Here is a 17,257-nt window from a genome sequence, read left to right on the forward strand (position 1 = left end):
TAGAGCCTGAAACCTTTAACAGGGTTTGATGTGCGATAGTGAATAAAGTTTTTATTACACAAAGAAATGAATTTTACACAAAGAACAAACTTTATCAGCTCTTATCAAATGAGTACCGGGGAACAATTAAGCGTGAAGTGAGGAGTCACTGAAAAAAAATAGCTGTCTGTCATAGAAATAAGAAATGACTCAAAATGCGAATTTGCATACTCCCAACACCATCACGCAAGTTTTGGCCTGGAGGTAAAAGCTACACAGCAGTACGGCCACATGCAATTACAGACGGACAGCAACTGTAACCCCATGGAACCAGATCAGAAGGTAAATTTTAAAGGGCCAAATATTTGAGGGTTTGCGGATGATGGCGAATGGGCTAATAGTGTTGTTCTAGCTGTGGCCAAACAAAACTCCCATACTAGAATCATTAAACTCAGCAGCTAAGGCCAGTTGGTAGTCCTGACAAAGGATGCAGCCATACTTCTTTTAAAATTGTATAAACTGGGAAAATCATTTTATATTTCAGAATGAGGTCAAAGCTCATAAGTGTGGAAACACAAACCCCTACGTGAGGGTACCAAACACTTTTGACCCTCAATGTCCTCTACTGTTTCTGAAGTGATTTAGTCTAGATTGCTTATCCTGGTAGGGGGGGAGGCTGGAACGCGTCCGTGCAATATGGGGCAGGAGTCAGTGTTAAACTTGGATCATGCTCCAGGCGATAGCTTTTAGAGACATACGACAAGTCACACTTAAAGGCAATTTAGATATGTCCATTGACTCATTGCATGGTTTTGGACTCTGGGAGAAAACCAGAGAAACAAGAGGAAACCTGTGTACAAACAAGAAGAATATGTAAACTCAACCCTGAATGAGCCACTGTGTCCAAACATGATTTCAAATAGGTTTTTTTTAGGCAGCTCCTTGATTCTTTTTTTTAGATTGTCTTGCATGTAGTATCTGGAATTTTTTGATTGACTCAATGTATCTTCCTTTGACACTTCCATTGAGACCCCCAAAATGTAGTGCCAGTTGTGTTATATCTATTGCATGAATACAGAAACCATCGCACAAATGTACAGTTTTTGTCGTCTGCCTTTTGCAAAGATGAACAGTTATTTAAAGTTGTTGAAGTCACTTCTCTCTATTTTCCCCTTTATTTTCACTTTATTGTTGTTTTACCTTCATTCTATATACCTACAGCTGTAGGTTATCTGCTCTAAGTTGCTATGCTACCCCTTGTGCCCTGATGGGGCCTCTGGTTCAAATAAAGTTTCTCTGATTCTGATTCTGATTACAGTCTGATGGTCAGACTTCAATGGAAGGATTTGAAAAATCTTAATATACTTCTGACAGTTTCAGCTAAATCTAATCTGAGTATTTGGCAGTTGAAGCAAATAAATATTCAATAATATTACATTAAGTGAAATCACTGACCTGCCAGTATAGACCTTAGATCAGATAAAGGTTTGGTGTTTCATTTGCAATATAGAAAGGTATTAGATAGACAAATTAATGAATGAATAAATAGAAAACCAGGCTAGCTGTTTGGGCTCACTGTTTCATATAGGGTTTCTGTTACCAAGCTTGTAATTGCATTTTTGAGGAGATGCAATTCAAGCTATTATTTGGGTTATGGTGTAAGTTATATATAATCAGTTTTAAAAGGTGCCATTGCAATTCAGTGCAAGGGGAAGAAAAATAGATGAGGTTTACATAATCTCTTCAGTGTGTTCCGCATCAACCACGGTCCTTCTGCAAGTTGGATGCGCTCTAAACACCTCTAATGAAACGCATCCAAGCCGCATCCTGAGCAGATGCCGGAACCCCTTTAGTTAACTCTTTTCCTTGCAAAGGCAGAGCAGCTCTCCTCCAAGCTCCCTGCAGAAGTCTAAGCTCCTCTTTCCAGCCCTCGTGCAAAGCCCTATTTCAGCAACTTTTGTCGATGGTCTCAATGTTTTGGTCACTCGCCAGTGCTGGTGGGCCAGATGTCAGGCTTGGAATGTTGGCCGCAAACGGTCCCAGGGCCTGCTGGAGGTCTTAATGCAACAAGGCGTACACAACCACATCATCCTGAGCAACCACGGAGGTTATTCTGAGGTACCCCTGCAGCACATTGTCCTTCCCTGAGTGCACTGACAGGTCCTAGGGCAGCCCCAGCAGATTTGAAGATAGATCAGAAACTATATTCTTTACCAGAGAATCAAGAAAAGGTTATTTAATTTTCAACTCAGGGTTGCTCCTTTTAAGTTCATCTTCATTTGTGTCTTGTGGAAGCCCCAGGAGCACTGGCCTGGACTTTGGGAACCCATCTGTCACACTGCCAGACCTCAAAGTGCTGCCTGACCAGCAAAAATGTTTACTATTTATGATTTTTCTGCTCATTGCACTCATGACATCAGTATTCCTTTTCTCTTCCTGTGTTATCTCACTGAGCTAACAGCAAATGTGACCAAACCTTGGGCTGCCAGATGATGACACAGTGCATGCTCCACTCTCCCCTCTCAGTCTGGCAGACAGGCAGTGCGAGAATCGTGACAATGAATTATTAAATGGTGCACAAATCACAAACTAAACCCATATAGACAAATACAAACAAACCAGATGTCCACACACATTCCCACATTTATCTCCTCCCACTTATTAATCTGTCCATCTTTTTTTGGCAACGGAAACAGATGGTGATTGAAAAGGCAGTTGATCACAAAAATCCCATAAGATCATGTAAAAGATCCCCCTTTGCCTTCTACTTTGTCCCAAACCTTTTTATTTCCAGAACGGTCTCATACTCTCATACTTAGTTCAATTTTCAGCCAGTGAGTTTTGTTATCTTAAAAATGCTGGAAAAAGTGTGACTGATACACAAAAACCATTCCAATGTTAGCACGTAGCTTCCTTTGCACACAGGGATGCAGGAATAATAAAAATATTAAATTATGGAGTATTATTTTGAACACTAGACACATTATGTGCCTGAGACCGTGGGCTGCAGATGATTTAGATACTGCACCTCATGTTGAAATTTGGGGGATGAAGAATCCCCTTTTTCTTTTACATATATTTGACATAATTATGAAAAAGAAGCTCTAACAAGCATTTGTAGTAATCAGGTTGGACCTCTGTGAGAAGACTGTATATCGAAGATGTGCGATGGTGTGAAGTACGAGTGAGGGTAATGGATTGCTTGTGGAGACGGATCCCATATAGATGAAATACAGCACCATCCATCAAGTGGTGGCCCCTGTGACAGCCAACTTGACCCAATCATAATAATACCATGAAAGGAATTTTCCCTACTGTGAATGAAAAAAGAAAAAAAAAAAAAATCAGGCCATGAAACAGTTTCAGAATGCAGTTCCTGAGCTCCATGTATGGTTTACTTTATCCTACCCTTTGATTATTCATCTCAGCCTCATTAGGATTAAATAGGGGCTTGAGGCAACAACAACCTGGGGCTCAAAAAGCTCTGGTATTTGTTTCAATTACAAAAAAAAGAATTGTATAATAATGACAGTTTTTAAGGATCAAATGAGGTCTTAGCTTCTTTACCCCAGTTCTGACTACGGCTTGACTTCGATTGTGCAAAAGAAATTTTGCATTTTTCTCTTTCATGCCATAAAGAGTGAGTTCCAGCAATTCTCTAAGTCTACCCAGGCCTGCGTTGTCATCCCAACTTGGCAAAGGAGCGCTGCATTATTCATCCCAGTGCTCTCATACTGAGTAATTCCAGCCATGAAGAGGAGGGAGTTTGAGAGCACCTGCTGCCCCCCCTTAAATCATTCTGATCATTATCATTGACCTATGGGTGGGACCAGTGCAGGCAGTACAGAGAGAGCCTCCTTGTGAGAGTGGCCTCAACCTTGAAAGAGGTTGGGGAACACCAAGATCAAGTTGTGTGGTTGCACTGTGGATGACTGATTGAAAAGTAAGTAATGGGCTCCAAGCATGGAGCTTGCTTTGCATCAGCTTAGCATCGACTCAGCTCACACAGATGGTGCGGGCATTCATCACGTCGTGTTGGCTTTCCTCATCTGATTCTGAACAATGGGACGTTTGTCTCGGCACTGAAAAAAAGTAATATTGAAATAAATAGTTCCACATTTTTCAAGTACCGAAGTACTTGAAAAAGCCAGCCAGGAGCTGTGGGCATCAGATGGGGGGAATGCGGGTAAGGGAAATCTGATCTTCCGAGGCGGATTGGGCACTACTGTTTGCTGTCTGCTTCCAAGCTACAGCAGAAGTTATGGTCAAAGTTTTTCTGTGCGTTTCTGTGCTTTAAACGACATCAACTTGAGGGGAAAAGCATAAATTATCCTTAAAATCCGCAGTGAGGGAACAGTTATGCATCGCGCTCACTTACACTGTTTCATCATTAATTGGATTTTAAGAGAATTTGGCTACTGACAGGATGCAGTGTGAAGATGCATCTGCATAGACCACTAACATGCTAAAAGAGTATATCAGTGTCCACAAGCCAGTCTGTGCAGTGGAAATACGCAAATTCTTTTGAAATTGGAGGAGGGGTAAAATGTTATTTTGCGCACTTCCGGAAACTGATCTGACAGGAGAGGAAATAATTGCAGATGCGATCCGGTCAGATGGACTTTTTGTATTGAAGAGTAGATCTACTAAGCAAATGTTTATGGGGAAAATGGCAGATTTTTGCAGATATACCATCCTAGCTACTGAGTAGGACAAAACTAATTTTCCCTTTCCTTGCATTATAGTGCCGATTTTATGAGGCTTTGAGTATAACATGAACATTCTAATTAAAGATGAATATAAAGAGATTATAACAGATAATTCTTTATGTATAGCTGAATCATGTGCACATTGAAAAAAGGGAAGGGACAGATTATGATGAAGCTTGGCTTTTTGCTTGGTCTGTATTTATATAAGTAGGATGTCTAGGATTCTTTGTCAATGTGTCGTGGCTTCGACTCCTGAGGTATAAGGAGCTGATTAGAAACACTTGAAAGCTAATTTTCAAAAGGGAATTACTGAATGTACCTTCCACAGGGAAACAAGCAAATGCTGAAAATGTGTTGAAAAGGAAAAGCGTCTGTTCTCGCCATGATAAAGAAGAGTGGCAAAAGCACACACCTGCCCTTCTCTCGATGTCAAGAAAAATCCCCCGAATTGTCACGTCCACAGAACGCCGTCACAGAAGACAACTTGACTTACAGCAGTGTGTTTGTGGCGAGTGCAGAGGTGGGAAGGAAAGGGATTAGCGAGCATGACGAGCTTACCCGAAGATGTATTACAGCCAAGGAGTGTTGTATTTCTGTTTTCTTTTTCTTGTGTGTATCTTAGTTGTTAATTCTCTCTTTGTATTATGAGTCTTGCATCTGTTCATATCTGAGCTCACTATTGCAGCTGCGACTTCTACATGATGGATGCTGGTTAAAGCGGTACCCAAATCACCAAGACACTGTATATATATTTTTTATAAACGATTCACACTAACAGGGTAATATGAGCAACAAGGCACTGTGTAACTAAGATGTGTCATCCGTCTTTACTGGCATTACTGGTAACGTCGTCAGCTGCGGGCGTTTAAGCCAAAGATGCGTCAACAAGCCTCTTACTGTGACAAGTGCTGCAAACATTTGCGTGCTACAGCTGGTTCGTATTCATAAGGTCCCTTGGCTGAAGCTTTGTTTGTCAATATTGGACCGATATGATTGTAATATATTTGGTAAGGGTTTTAACTTAGCCTGTGGACTCACATTTAAGAATGAAAGGCAGGTATGAGAATTATGAAAACATGTATAGAAATAATAGCACATTAATGTGCACCTGGACCCAACAAGTATTATTCAGTTTATGAAATAAAATGTATTCTTTTATTATCATTACCTTTCATTATCAGATCTTAAATTCAAATGTCATATAGAGATATACAAACAATTCACTCTGATCCTCTGACATGTTTTGCACACCAGTGATTTATCTGTAATTTAATTATCTCATAATGCTGTATGATGTATTTTGTTTGAAGAATTAGAGAAATCTACAGTCATGATGTTTACCATCAGCACATCCACCACAGGAAAAGGAAAGGGGGGAGGTTACCTTCAAACTCCCGCTGTTGCTGGGGAAAAAAATTATTTGGCGAAACGGATTTAATGGAGAGTGTTCAAAGTAAACAGAAACTGAGTGTGCGGATGTGAGTCATGCGGCTATTTGATGAAGAGTTAAAAAAATCTTTGGTGAAGATAAGTGAGGGAGGTAAAGTGCCTCGGAGGAAGGAGGGCCGGGGATAGAGGGGTTTTCAGTTTGAATGAACAGCCCAATCTCTGGTGGGGATTGACACAATTATGCTGACATATAATTCCACCTCAGATGGATGCAGATGAGTCTAAAAAAGGCTGGTTTGGGGCGAAAAAATAAAATTCAGTGCCTTTTACATGCAAGCGAGACCTTCTTCTTTTAGTTACCTCACTGGACTAGAGACAGACACAATTAACTAATGACCAGGAAGAAGCTTCTCAATTTGTTTGCATTTGGGCTCTCTTTCATTTCTTTTTCTAAAGGAACAACAAGATAGTGGCGCAGATGAGTTGGTAAATAAGGCATATAATGGAGAATTCAAACATCAACGTAACCAAATCTATGGAAAATATAGGGGTGTTGCGTTTTAATTTTAATAAGATTAATAAAGGCTCAGTGTCCTCGACAAAATGCTTTTCAACATTGATTCTTTATCGGCTGACGGGCCGGTCTTGTCAGCCCCCTCGAGTGAGAAGGGAGCGGTTCATTCATCCAGAAACCCCCCCCCCCGTCAAAGCTGTCAGTCAATCAGTCACTTGATCGGTTACTTTTTGATACTCTCAGCTGTGGTTTCATCGGGTCAAACAAAGGTTTCCCTCAATCCTTTCTTAACCTCTAAGATTCTACACAAAGAGAAAGATTAAAAACAGCATGGCAGTGAGCTCAGTGTTTCATGTTGAAGCACAAGTGTGTGTTTTTACCGGAGTTGTGTAAATGCTTTCACATCCCTCCCGATGGTACCCGTGATGGGAGGTGCCGTTTTGATCCAGCCTGAATCAGAGAGAATCACCTGAGCTCCTCTGTTGCTGATCTGAACAAATAGCCCCCCAAAAAGCAGGAGAGAGAAAGTAATAGAGGGATTTTGTGTTTGCTCCGGGGCAATACAACAGGTTGTCTCAACAAGATGCAGCCCGTCACACTACATTTTGATTTCGTTCTGCTTATTAAACGATATAACAATTATTTTTTCAGGTTTTATATATTTCATATGATTTTTCCCCTCTAAACCCTGCCCAGCAGATATTCTGTTTACGTCGTCATTTTAAATAACACAGGGTAGACCCAATGGGATGTCCGGCATCGACCAGTGAACTTGAGAGCCCTCCCCCAAATTAAAACAACATTGAATTATTTTAGACGACCGAGATCAAGTGGAGCCCTATGTTCAGGTGGAAAACCAAACCTTAACAAGAGGTCTGCAGTAAATCACATTTCAGCCTCATTTAAAGCCCTGAAAAATGAGAGACGAGGTGCAATGAGACCGAGGCTCAGAGCGATGCACAACCATTGATATGCAGTAGAAGTAGAAAGAGGGCAGGGAGGGTGTGTGTACACACACACCATCTGGAGCCCTGCAGAACTCCAGCAATACAGGGAGTGATTGTAACATTAGCATATTCAGCTAATTGTCATGCAGTTATACTGGCTGCAATTCTCGGAATATTACCCCACAAAATCCATGAGTTTGTGAGGTGTGTATAGCTCTCGACAATTATGGGAATATTCTTTGCACTCTTTGCAAAGACTTTTCAGCTGTGATTCACTGACATTTTAAAATCAAATGTTTGAAACACAAATGAAGGGAAACTAAAGCTCACAAAGTTCAAGAGTTCCCAAATCAGAGTGCTTGTTTTATTTCACTTTTTTTTTATATACTTATATAATAAAATCTTGTCTAGTACCTAAAAATGGTCATCTACTGATCGAATGAATAACACAGCAGTTTTGAAAAAGCATCAGGTTACTTGTCTGTAATATTAAAAAAAAGAAGACATTTGATCAACGTAGTGCACCATTTAGCATTGTGTTAGGATTTGTAATTTGTCCTTCTGTGGTTTAGAAAAATAATCCTTGTCATGTCATGACATCAGATGAGCTACATCTGGCAAACTCCATGTTAAATATGAACCCATCCACGATACCTGGATCGCTACTGCCTGGGAAATCTCACGAGCAACAAAGGCAAGTAGAGAATAGATCATCTTCAAAATAGGAATTTAGCTCAAACAACTACTTTAAAACAATCAAAAGCTTACATCACAGAATCACTATGTAGGTATTAAATATTGGAGAAATAAAATCTTATTCGTTATAGTATCTTGGGTAATGGGGAAAGGGATGTGCAATGAGGATGAACATCCAGTGGTGCCGGCATCTTAGTCCTGTCATGGTACAGAGATTTCACAATGACAGGAGATCAGACAGTATGATCTGCCAGAGGGAGAGAAGCAAGGGAATGAGAGAGTAAGTCACGGGTGAAGTTAGACCATGGAGAAAAAGATTACTATTCGGCTGACATCCTCCCGTTATTGAATGGCAAAACTATTAGAAAGTTTAAAAGTCAGAAAAGTGTTTAAAATAAGTAATGGAGGGCTTTGATATTAAGAGACAGAAGAGTTTAATGAGAGCTTCCGAACGTTATGTTATCAAACACAAGATGTCCAATTCATTGATCTGGCAATCAGGCAGACACGTTTTCTCCTGGCCGGACCTGTGGAAGCCCCTCCAGAATATGATGCATGACTGACTGCGCTGTGGGGAATCTTCCTGGTTGAAGATACTCCCACAGAGCACATCGGCAGAATCAACCTCCACTGATGAGAGGCAGCATTTGCAGCTAGGGGAGGATTCAGAGCAACCAGGGTTTTCCCCAAATAATTGATGTACAAAGACAAAAAAAAAACTTCCAGAGGGAGTTAGAAACTTTGTTCCTGGGATTTCATACATGTCTATGAACACCAAAAAACAAGCAAATAAATCAGCACCACAGTGCTGGACACAAAGGAAACAATATAAAAGAGCATTCATGCAAATTTCATCACGCCTGTAAATGCTTTTTTGGTGTGCATGGCACAAGAAGCCATGCACACCATCTCTAAACCCACTAACAAACAGTAAAGAATAACAAGGGCTTTAGCTTCTGCTTTGACTAACTGGTCAACTTACTGCATAAATAGTTTTAGGAATCATTAGATTTCCAATAACTTCATGGCTGCAGTTTTATTGCTTAAGTGCAGCACACCACAAAATGACAGCTTCATGAGAAGAGCTCCGACAAGGCTGCCTCCTTAAATGAGGGGATTTAGCCGAGAATATCTGCAGGTGCACACCACGGGAAACTGAGAAAACCTCCGGAGACACGGAGGTGTAACTGATTTAGTCTTGGCCGTCCACCAGCCAAAACACACGCACAATGCAAAGAAGCTCTGGAAGTTGGAGGCCACCAGGGAATCCGGATGGATAAAAATGACTCTTGAGAGATATCTGCAAAATCTCTCAGGGCTTATAAATATTCACAAATCACAGTTCCCTCTGCATGTTCTTAAGTACACACGTGTTCCTCCTGGACGGCAAATGATTAATCACCTGCGCCAGCTGGGAATGGCTCCAGCACCCTGCAACCCCGTGCACATGATATAAGGAATAGAAAATAGATGGATGGATGGAGATCTAAGAGAGAGAATGCTTTTATGGAGGACAAGAGCCTTAACGGCACAGACATCCGCTCACACAATATCGGACATGAGAAACAAAGACTGCTCGGAGGCTGAAAAGACTAGCCGGCAATTCATTTTAAGGCGACAACATACATTTGTAAACTTCAAGCCCAGTTTTTTTTTTCTTTTTTTTCCTCAGACTGTGTTTTTTATTTGGAGAGAACAAGGCGGATGAATGTCTGGAACCTACATCCCCAATTCGAAATGTGCGTGTGACTGCAGGAGTGTTGCTGTCTGAGAAATTATGATTTTTTGCCCGGAAGTGCATATCACATCCGAGAATTATGGCCTTGCGGTTCCTCCAAGCTCCCCGTTTATGCTAAATCTCGGTCTCAAATAGACATTTTCTCATTTTTCACCATGCAAATAGATTGAGATGCAGATGTGTGATTTGCTTTTCTGTTTTTTTTCCACTTTGGTTGCGAAACTGAGAAAAAAAAACCATTGTCCTTCCATCTCCTCTGTGCTCTTCTCATGTGTCTCCCGCTTGTCTCCACATAGAAGGTCGAGGATGGGAACAATCACAGGACCAACTCACTGCAGGATAGAAACAGACATCTAAAAGACATTTTTCTTGAAGTTGGGACACAGGCAGTGACTGCGGCACAGTGCTGTAGGTCACTCCATCCCTGTCTATGACTAGTCTTGCTCACCAGCACTAATCAGAAATGCTCCTGGAAGGAGGACAGAAATAGATCATACTATTTTTCTCCAAGCCATAAGTGCTTGTCTGGCAGCAGCAAGAGACTCTATGTCAATAGGCTTTCAAAATCTGAGGCTGCAGAGATTTAACAATAAATCAATACACAAATTAATTGTTGACCGCATTCACAATTGAATGTTTTTTTTTTTGGTTCAGTTTTAGAAAAAGAAATGTTCTGATTTCAGCATCCTCAAAATCAAAACAATGAAACTCCCCCCTATAACTTTCAAAAATACTATTAATGAAATACAGTATATTCCAGCCGCTCTACAGGATTTTTTTTTACCAGAGATAACATATTCTCTCCAGTCCCGGAAGTTCACCTAAAATTACTCAGAGCATCACTGTCTGAAAAGCTCTATCTTAATAAACATATAACTATTGTTACGGGAACCATGGGAGATGGGGAAATGAATATTAATAAAGGGGGGAAAAAAGCTGTTGCAAATTTGCATACCTTTAGAGAGATGCACGCCCACGCCCACACTCTGGGATGGAGGCAGGGAAGCAGTCTGACAGTCAAAAGGCCTCACATGGGTTGAAGCCGAAGTTTAAACCCAATGAGTGAATGTTGAGATTTGACAAGTATTGTTTGCAAAATCAAAGCTTCAAAATCCTCCAGTGCTTTCAGATTATTCACGTATAATTCCACTTGGCGAACATCAAACGCTCACAGCTAAAAATTAGGACGGGGTTAAAAAAAAAGGGAAAATTATTGGTCATGAATTATTGAAATACCACAAACAGCAATGAAGTCTTCTATTCCAAGTACAAAAAAAAAAAAAAAAATGACATGAGGGGCTCCTATGTTTAATTCATATAAAGATGATTTTTACACTATTACTATGTTTACTATGTGAATATGAACAACAAAATCTCTTATATACAAAGATTCCCTTAACATGAAAGTTTGAATCGTCATGGCATGAAAAGAATGGCGCCATTCCAGCTGTTGTCACAGTGAGCCGCATCAGAGCGCACGCCTGCACAACACTGGAGACATCTGTCCGGCTGCACTAAACTGAATGCAGCCATCATTAATGTAATTAAATCCATGTGTGCCCTTCCTGATTCTACTTGTCAAAAAGTGCAGGGCGAGTTTCAGAAAATGACAGGAGACGTATCTGCAACGTCTGCCAAGAGCATAACTTCCACTAGTCAGTGGTTTTATGCCAAAGTTCAAGTACTAAGACTTGAACTATGAGCAACGCAGCTCTGAGCTATGTGTATCTGTTGTTCACATTTGTTGTTATATGTGTGTGTGTGTGTGTGTGTGTGTGTGTGTGTGTGTGTGTGTGTGTGTCAGTTGGTGCATATATCTGTGTATATTAATGTGCATTACCATATATCCGAAGTTGATGCTGTAATCTTCTCAAAGTCATTTAGGATGCGATTATGAAAGCCATAAAATGAAAAACACTTTACTTAGTGTATTGCTATTTCTGTGCTCGTGCACACCAGTCATCACTGCGTACACGCACGGACACACACACACACACACATATAAAGCCATAGCACTCTGTGGCTTGAAGAATGCAGAGAAAGGCAAAGAGTAGTTTGTTTCTGCAGGTTGAGGTAAGGAAGGTGCCGTAACTCATATTGTGTGTTACAGCTCGGAGCCATAACAAGCATTTAAAAAAAAAAAAATACTTGTGTAAATCCACTAAAATGTTTTGGCTTCTCTTCAGGAAACCACTGCTGTGGAGTTGCACATGAATGAAGAGGTGGTGTGCATTGACGGTCCTGTTGGTACCATGTACGAGTCCTGTCTCATCAAGCATCAGCAAGAGAAAATGCTAACACACATGCCTCACTTTTTTCCTAAATGCACACACACACACACACACACACACACACACACACACACACACACACACACACACACACACACACACACACACACACACACACACACACACACACACACACACACACACAGCCCGAATTTCAGTTTATGATTAAGTGTATTAACCAGCAGCACTCGGAATCTTTGTCAAAAATTCAACACAAACATAAAAATCCAACAAAAAGTGCAAGTACTCATCTTAATATGCACGTGTTGGTGAGTTTTGGCCTGTGTGTGTATGTGTGTGCGCACAATGATGACAAATCTGCTTTCCCTCAAGGGTTTCCACTTGTGAGAGCATGGCCACGCAACTGTGACTGTTGATTGACAGCTGGCGCATATGAGAGAGACCATTTGGTGGCCTGTTTTATTGTGGATTGATCAGATTCACCAGAGTTCTTTTCGGAAATCAAAATTGGAACGCTAATGGCTTTTGGGAATTCTGCACTTTGCAAATTGATGAAAAATAGCTGATAGTGTAATGTATTTTCACTTACGTGTATTATTATTTCAAGATGTCTGCCACAGCCAAGTGGACATAGCCTAGCCTTGAACAGAGACATTTGAAGTCACTTTTTCAACTGAGCGTATCACAATTCAAAACCCCAGGGACCTTAAACAACCACTAATTTTTTTTCTTCTTTTAGTAGAGGTGTGTTTTTGGTGGTAAAAATGCTGCAATATTTCATTTTACATCCACTAAGGTGCCGTTCCAACAGGCAAAACCATCAATTCTATGTAATGGATTTTCTTTTGCTTTCATCTATCCCTACATTCTCCCAGGCCATTTTTAAAATGCTGTTTCGGGCTCCTCCAGCCGGTAACACTTGCACAAGCTGTAAATCACTGTTGCAAATGACATGACTCCTCCCGGAGAGAGTAATTCATGGTAAAACCAGATTTAAGCCTGGTTAATGCGCTAATGAAAGGTCTGTGTTTATATGTAGCTGGTAGACAGCAATGTTGTGACATCCAGCCCATCTGTGACTCAGTCTAAACCCCTAATGAGAACATTACTGAGCCCCAGGCAGAGTCACACTGGGAGCAGCATGGAGAGAGAATGGAGGCGGGTGTGACGGAGAGATGATCAATGCAATCCTTGCCACCTCTCTCCCGACTGCATCCCTCCTCCTCCTCTCTTATGTCTCTCCTACACGGACTCCTCCCTCCTGTCTTATATGCCTGGACTCAGGCTCGCAGTCCTAACTCAATACACCAAGTGGCAAAAAAAAAACAAAAAAACAATGAAAAATCAGATCGCAGCGGAAGAAGACCGAGCGGGAAAAAAGGGAGGGTTGATGTTTCTGGACAGGTTTGTTATCAATGCTGCCCACCTCTCCACTTTCTTACTTGTAAACAGGTATAAAATTCCAAAGGCACCCACAAAGACATGCCTCTGTTTATCAAATCCTTAAATTCTCAAATCCATCTTGTCATCATGAATATTAACTATCACAAGGATACTACTTGAAACGACTCATAACAACATCCTGCAAAGACACTTGCACCACACAGTAGATGGTTAAGTGGAAAACAGGCAGTGCTGAAAATGTCACTCAGAGACACTGGGGTAGGGAGTACACGCCTCATGCATATTAAAATATCTAATATACCGAGCCTGCCATTGATTATACTATTTAAATATTAATTCACCCCTGAGACTGACTAAATTGTGCCACTGCAATAGTATTTGCAACACCCCACCCTGTTCAGCAAAATGAAGCCCGATATTCATCCAGCGGCGACTCGGTACACAAACTCCCGAGGCTCTGGACGGTCATGCATGTTTTAACAGCTACAAGAAAAACACGCACTCAAATTTACAAATATAACCGGCGATGTCTGGTGCTCCCGACACTTTTACTTGTGAGAAGGTTTTTTTTTTCTCCCTTGCTCTTTCAATGATAATTGAGATTTCTAGGATTTCTACATGTAAGCGGGAGAAGGGAATGATTCCCCACAATGAGATCTGAATAATGCGCTGAAATTGGAAAAACTGACATATTGACGTGTTTGTTACATTTTTCCTTTATTTTAAACAGCTTGCATTTAAAAACTGTATTTCCTACAATACACCCCCTGCATCCCTGTTCTCCATTCCAATGGTGCCCTACACTCTCCTCTCCCCCTTGCTATAAATGGGAAATCATTCTCAATTAGAACCAACAGCCAAGTTGCATGTTTAAAAAGTAATAAAACACCAATTTAAATCACCTGTCCTTGCAGCAGTGACTCCATCAAAGTCTGCTGACCATCTCATTCTTTCACTTTTTTTTTCTTTATCACATTCCTCTCTTCTCCAGTGCTGACATGACCCTCTTCAAGCGCCCGTCCTTCTCCCATCATAAATGTCCACATTGTATTTTCCTTTCCATCCTCGTCCCCCCGTGCACTTCGCTGTCCTCCAATCTACCAATTTAAAGCTTCACAGCGGCTCCCCGGACCTCATTCATTCCTCCGCCGTCACTCTAATCTCCTCTGTTCTCACAGCCTCTGTGCATGTATATATGTGTGTATGGATGTGTGTGTAAAATTACTAACCTGCCCTTCTGGCATGCAGAGCAGACCCAGGCTTTGTCCCTCTTGCTGTAGGTACAGCAGGTCTTGCAAACGTTGTACTGGCAGTCCAGACACTGGCGCTTGGGGTTGAGCAGGAAGGTGAAGGGTGCGCAGCAGCGGATGCAGCAGTGCTCGTTGAAACGGTGCTGTTTGGAGAGGATGGAGCATCTGCTGCCTTCCTCTGCCAGCTCCTGCTTCATTTCACTGGAACAGAGAGAGAGAGGGAGAGAGAGAGGGAGAAAGGACAGGAGGGGGAGGGGGAGACAGGGTGGTGAGCGTCTGGTTGGGAGTAAAATCGGCAGAGGACGGTGATGTGGAATAATTGGTGATGCTGTGGCAAATTAAAAATTTAAACATGGGTATGGGGGGACAACACCTTTGTCACTGTTTCTATTGCTTTCTCTCTCGCTCACACACACACACACACACACACACACACACACACACACACACACACACACACACACTCACATACACGTGTGCGCACACAGAACTTTCACTCTGCATGCCGATGGTCTGGGATTAACATGACGGCTAACATTTCAATTTGTAAAAACCTGCCATGTCTTTATGCCTTGTTGTAAAAAAAAATTAAACGTTTTGCTTTTTGCATGTGGAAAGCCGGGCTGCTATCGAAAATGAATAATCCCTAAAGAGCTTATGACCGATGGGTTTATGAAACGATGGGATCGGAGTTCAATATGAAGCTGTTAATAATTGTTATAACCAGCAGAGCAGCCTCAACTTGACTGGTCATATAAATTATGAACATGAGCTTTTCCTCTGTAGGTTTTATGCTGACTGAGCAATGCACCACAGGCAGGGGTTACTATAAATTATGTAATGTTTTGCATTTGTATCATAAATCCATCCTCATCCAGACATACCGTGCCCATGCTATATTTATTCAAGATAATAGAAAGGTGAGGGTAGAGCTTAACAAACACATTTATCCAAGTTTACTGTCTCAGCCATCAGTCGTCATTAGACGTGAAAGGAGGCTAAAACACAGCAGTTGAGCTCTTGCAGCAGGGAAGGTGTGAGGTTAGTCCAGCTCACGTGGATCTTGAGTAAATTATTCAAATGGCTTCACTATACTTTACAAACAGCCAGTTTATATAGCCTATAGGTGTTCAGAGATGTGGCAGATGCACAGATGTATAGGATGGCTGCCATCTGCACTGGACAAAAACACATAGGCCAAAAAAACAACAGCACTTTTGAGTGCAGTGACACATTGGGACAATGAATTCGAAAAACCAATTCTTCAAGTTGTCGAAGAAAAAAATGGGTGGGTGTCCCACCTGGTCTGAACTAATCCATCAACACACCAGGTGGGTATATGCATATTTGCGTTTGTGTGAAAGCAGCGGGGGCTTTGCAATCTCCCACTTCCCTAGGTTATTAACGCCAGATCCTCTGCTGACTTACTGATTGCTTTTCATACACATCATTAGTTGCACCATATTAATGTGATGAACAAAGCATTTCATATACAGTATCGGTAGGAAGGGAGGGGGGCGCATAACTGACATAGGCATATACACACACACGCACACACCGTGATGATCAATGAGGGTATCATATTCTGTGCGCATATGCAAGGTCACAGCTGTAGGGAAACGGAGGTCTCAATCAAATTGCAACATACATAACACTATAGGATAGGGGTTTAATGAGCAGTGTGGTCGTGTGATGAATAGCTCAGACTGTTTAACTAAATGAGTGCCTAAATGTACACATATATCCAAGGACAAGGTAGGCTTTATCACGCATGATGACCTTTTATCTCATTACAACTGAGTTTTTCCGCCCAATACGATAATGTAGCCAACTACTGACGGCTAAGCCCCTAATGATTACCGTTTAACGTTCATTGAGACGGATATGGCAAATTATTTAATGTTGCGGAAAATATTCGGGATGGAATCATTTCTGTTTCGTGTGATCTGAAAAGTGGGCCTTGCAGTCCAGTTAATATGTTGGTGTGCAACCTTTCCATTACCACCACCCCCCACTACCACAGATCTCGGATGACTGTTGTTTGCACATTGAGAACAACAGCATTTCGTTCAGCCAACAATCAAGTCCAAGAAGGTGGACACAAATTGCATGGGCTTTTGTCCTCAGCTGCCCAGACATCAATCCGACACCCATAACTGAAACAAAAACAACATTTTTCTATTACAAGCCTTGAAAAGATTTACTGAAGTCTCTAGAAAGAGTTTTATCTGAAGCTATTTATTAATTTTGGCACAAAAGTGACAAACACCCCCCTCCCAAAAAGGTCCAAATTGTTTACGAGCAAAATGGCTTTTGTGGTGTCATCAGCCCAATGTCAAAGCAAAACCTATCACCGAAAAAAAATGAAAAATAAGTAAA

The 17,257-nt window shown here is 41.4% G+C and overlaps 1 protein-coding gene across 3 annotated transcripts in view; it reads right to left on the reverse strand.

The window, feature by feature from the left end:
* The window catches only part of myripb (myosin VIIA and Rab interacting protein b), a 102,535-nt gene that overhangs the window by 36,067 nt on the left and 49,211 nt on the right, over window positions 1-17,257 (reverse strand). For 2 of the 3 annotated variants that reach the window (XR_015106526.1, XM_086151193.1), the window contains exon 3: window positions 14,858-15,079. Coding sequence is in view for 1 of the 3 variants with exons in the window: in XM_086151193.1 (XP_086007319.1) it covers window positions 14,858-15,079 (222 nt within the window). In the remaining 2 variants the exon portion in view is untranslated. Of the gene's footprint in view, window positions 1-14,857; window positions 15,080-17,257 lie in introns of those variants that run through there. The other variant, XM_086151194.1, reaches the window with a different exon arrangement.

The sequence above is a fragment of the Fistularia commersonii genome, chromosome 8 (assembly GCF_037954325.1).
Source record: "Fistularia commersonii isolate RoL2024-O1a breed Wild chromosome 8, RoL_Fcom_v1.0, whole genome shotgun sequence".
Classification (NCBI taxonomy): Eukaryota; Metazoa; Chordata; class Actinopteri; order Syngnathiformes; family Fistulariidae; genus Fistularia; species Fistularia commersonii.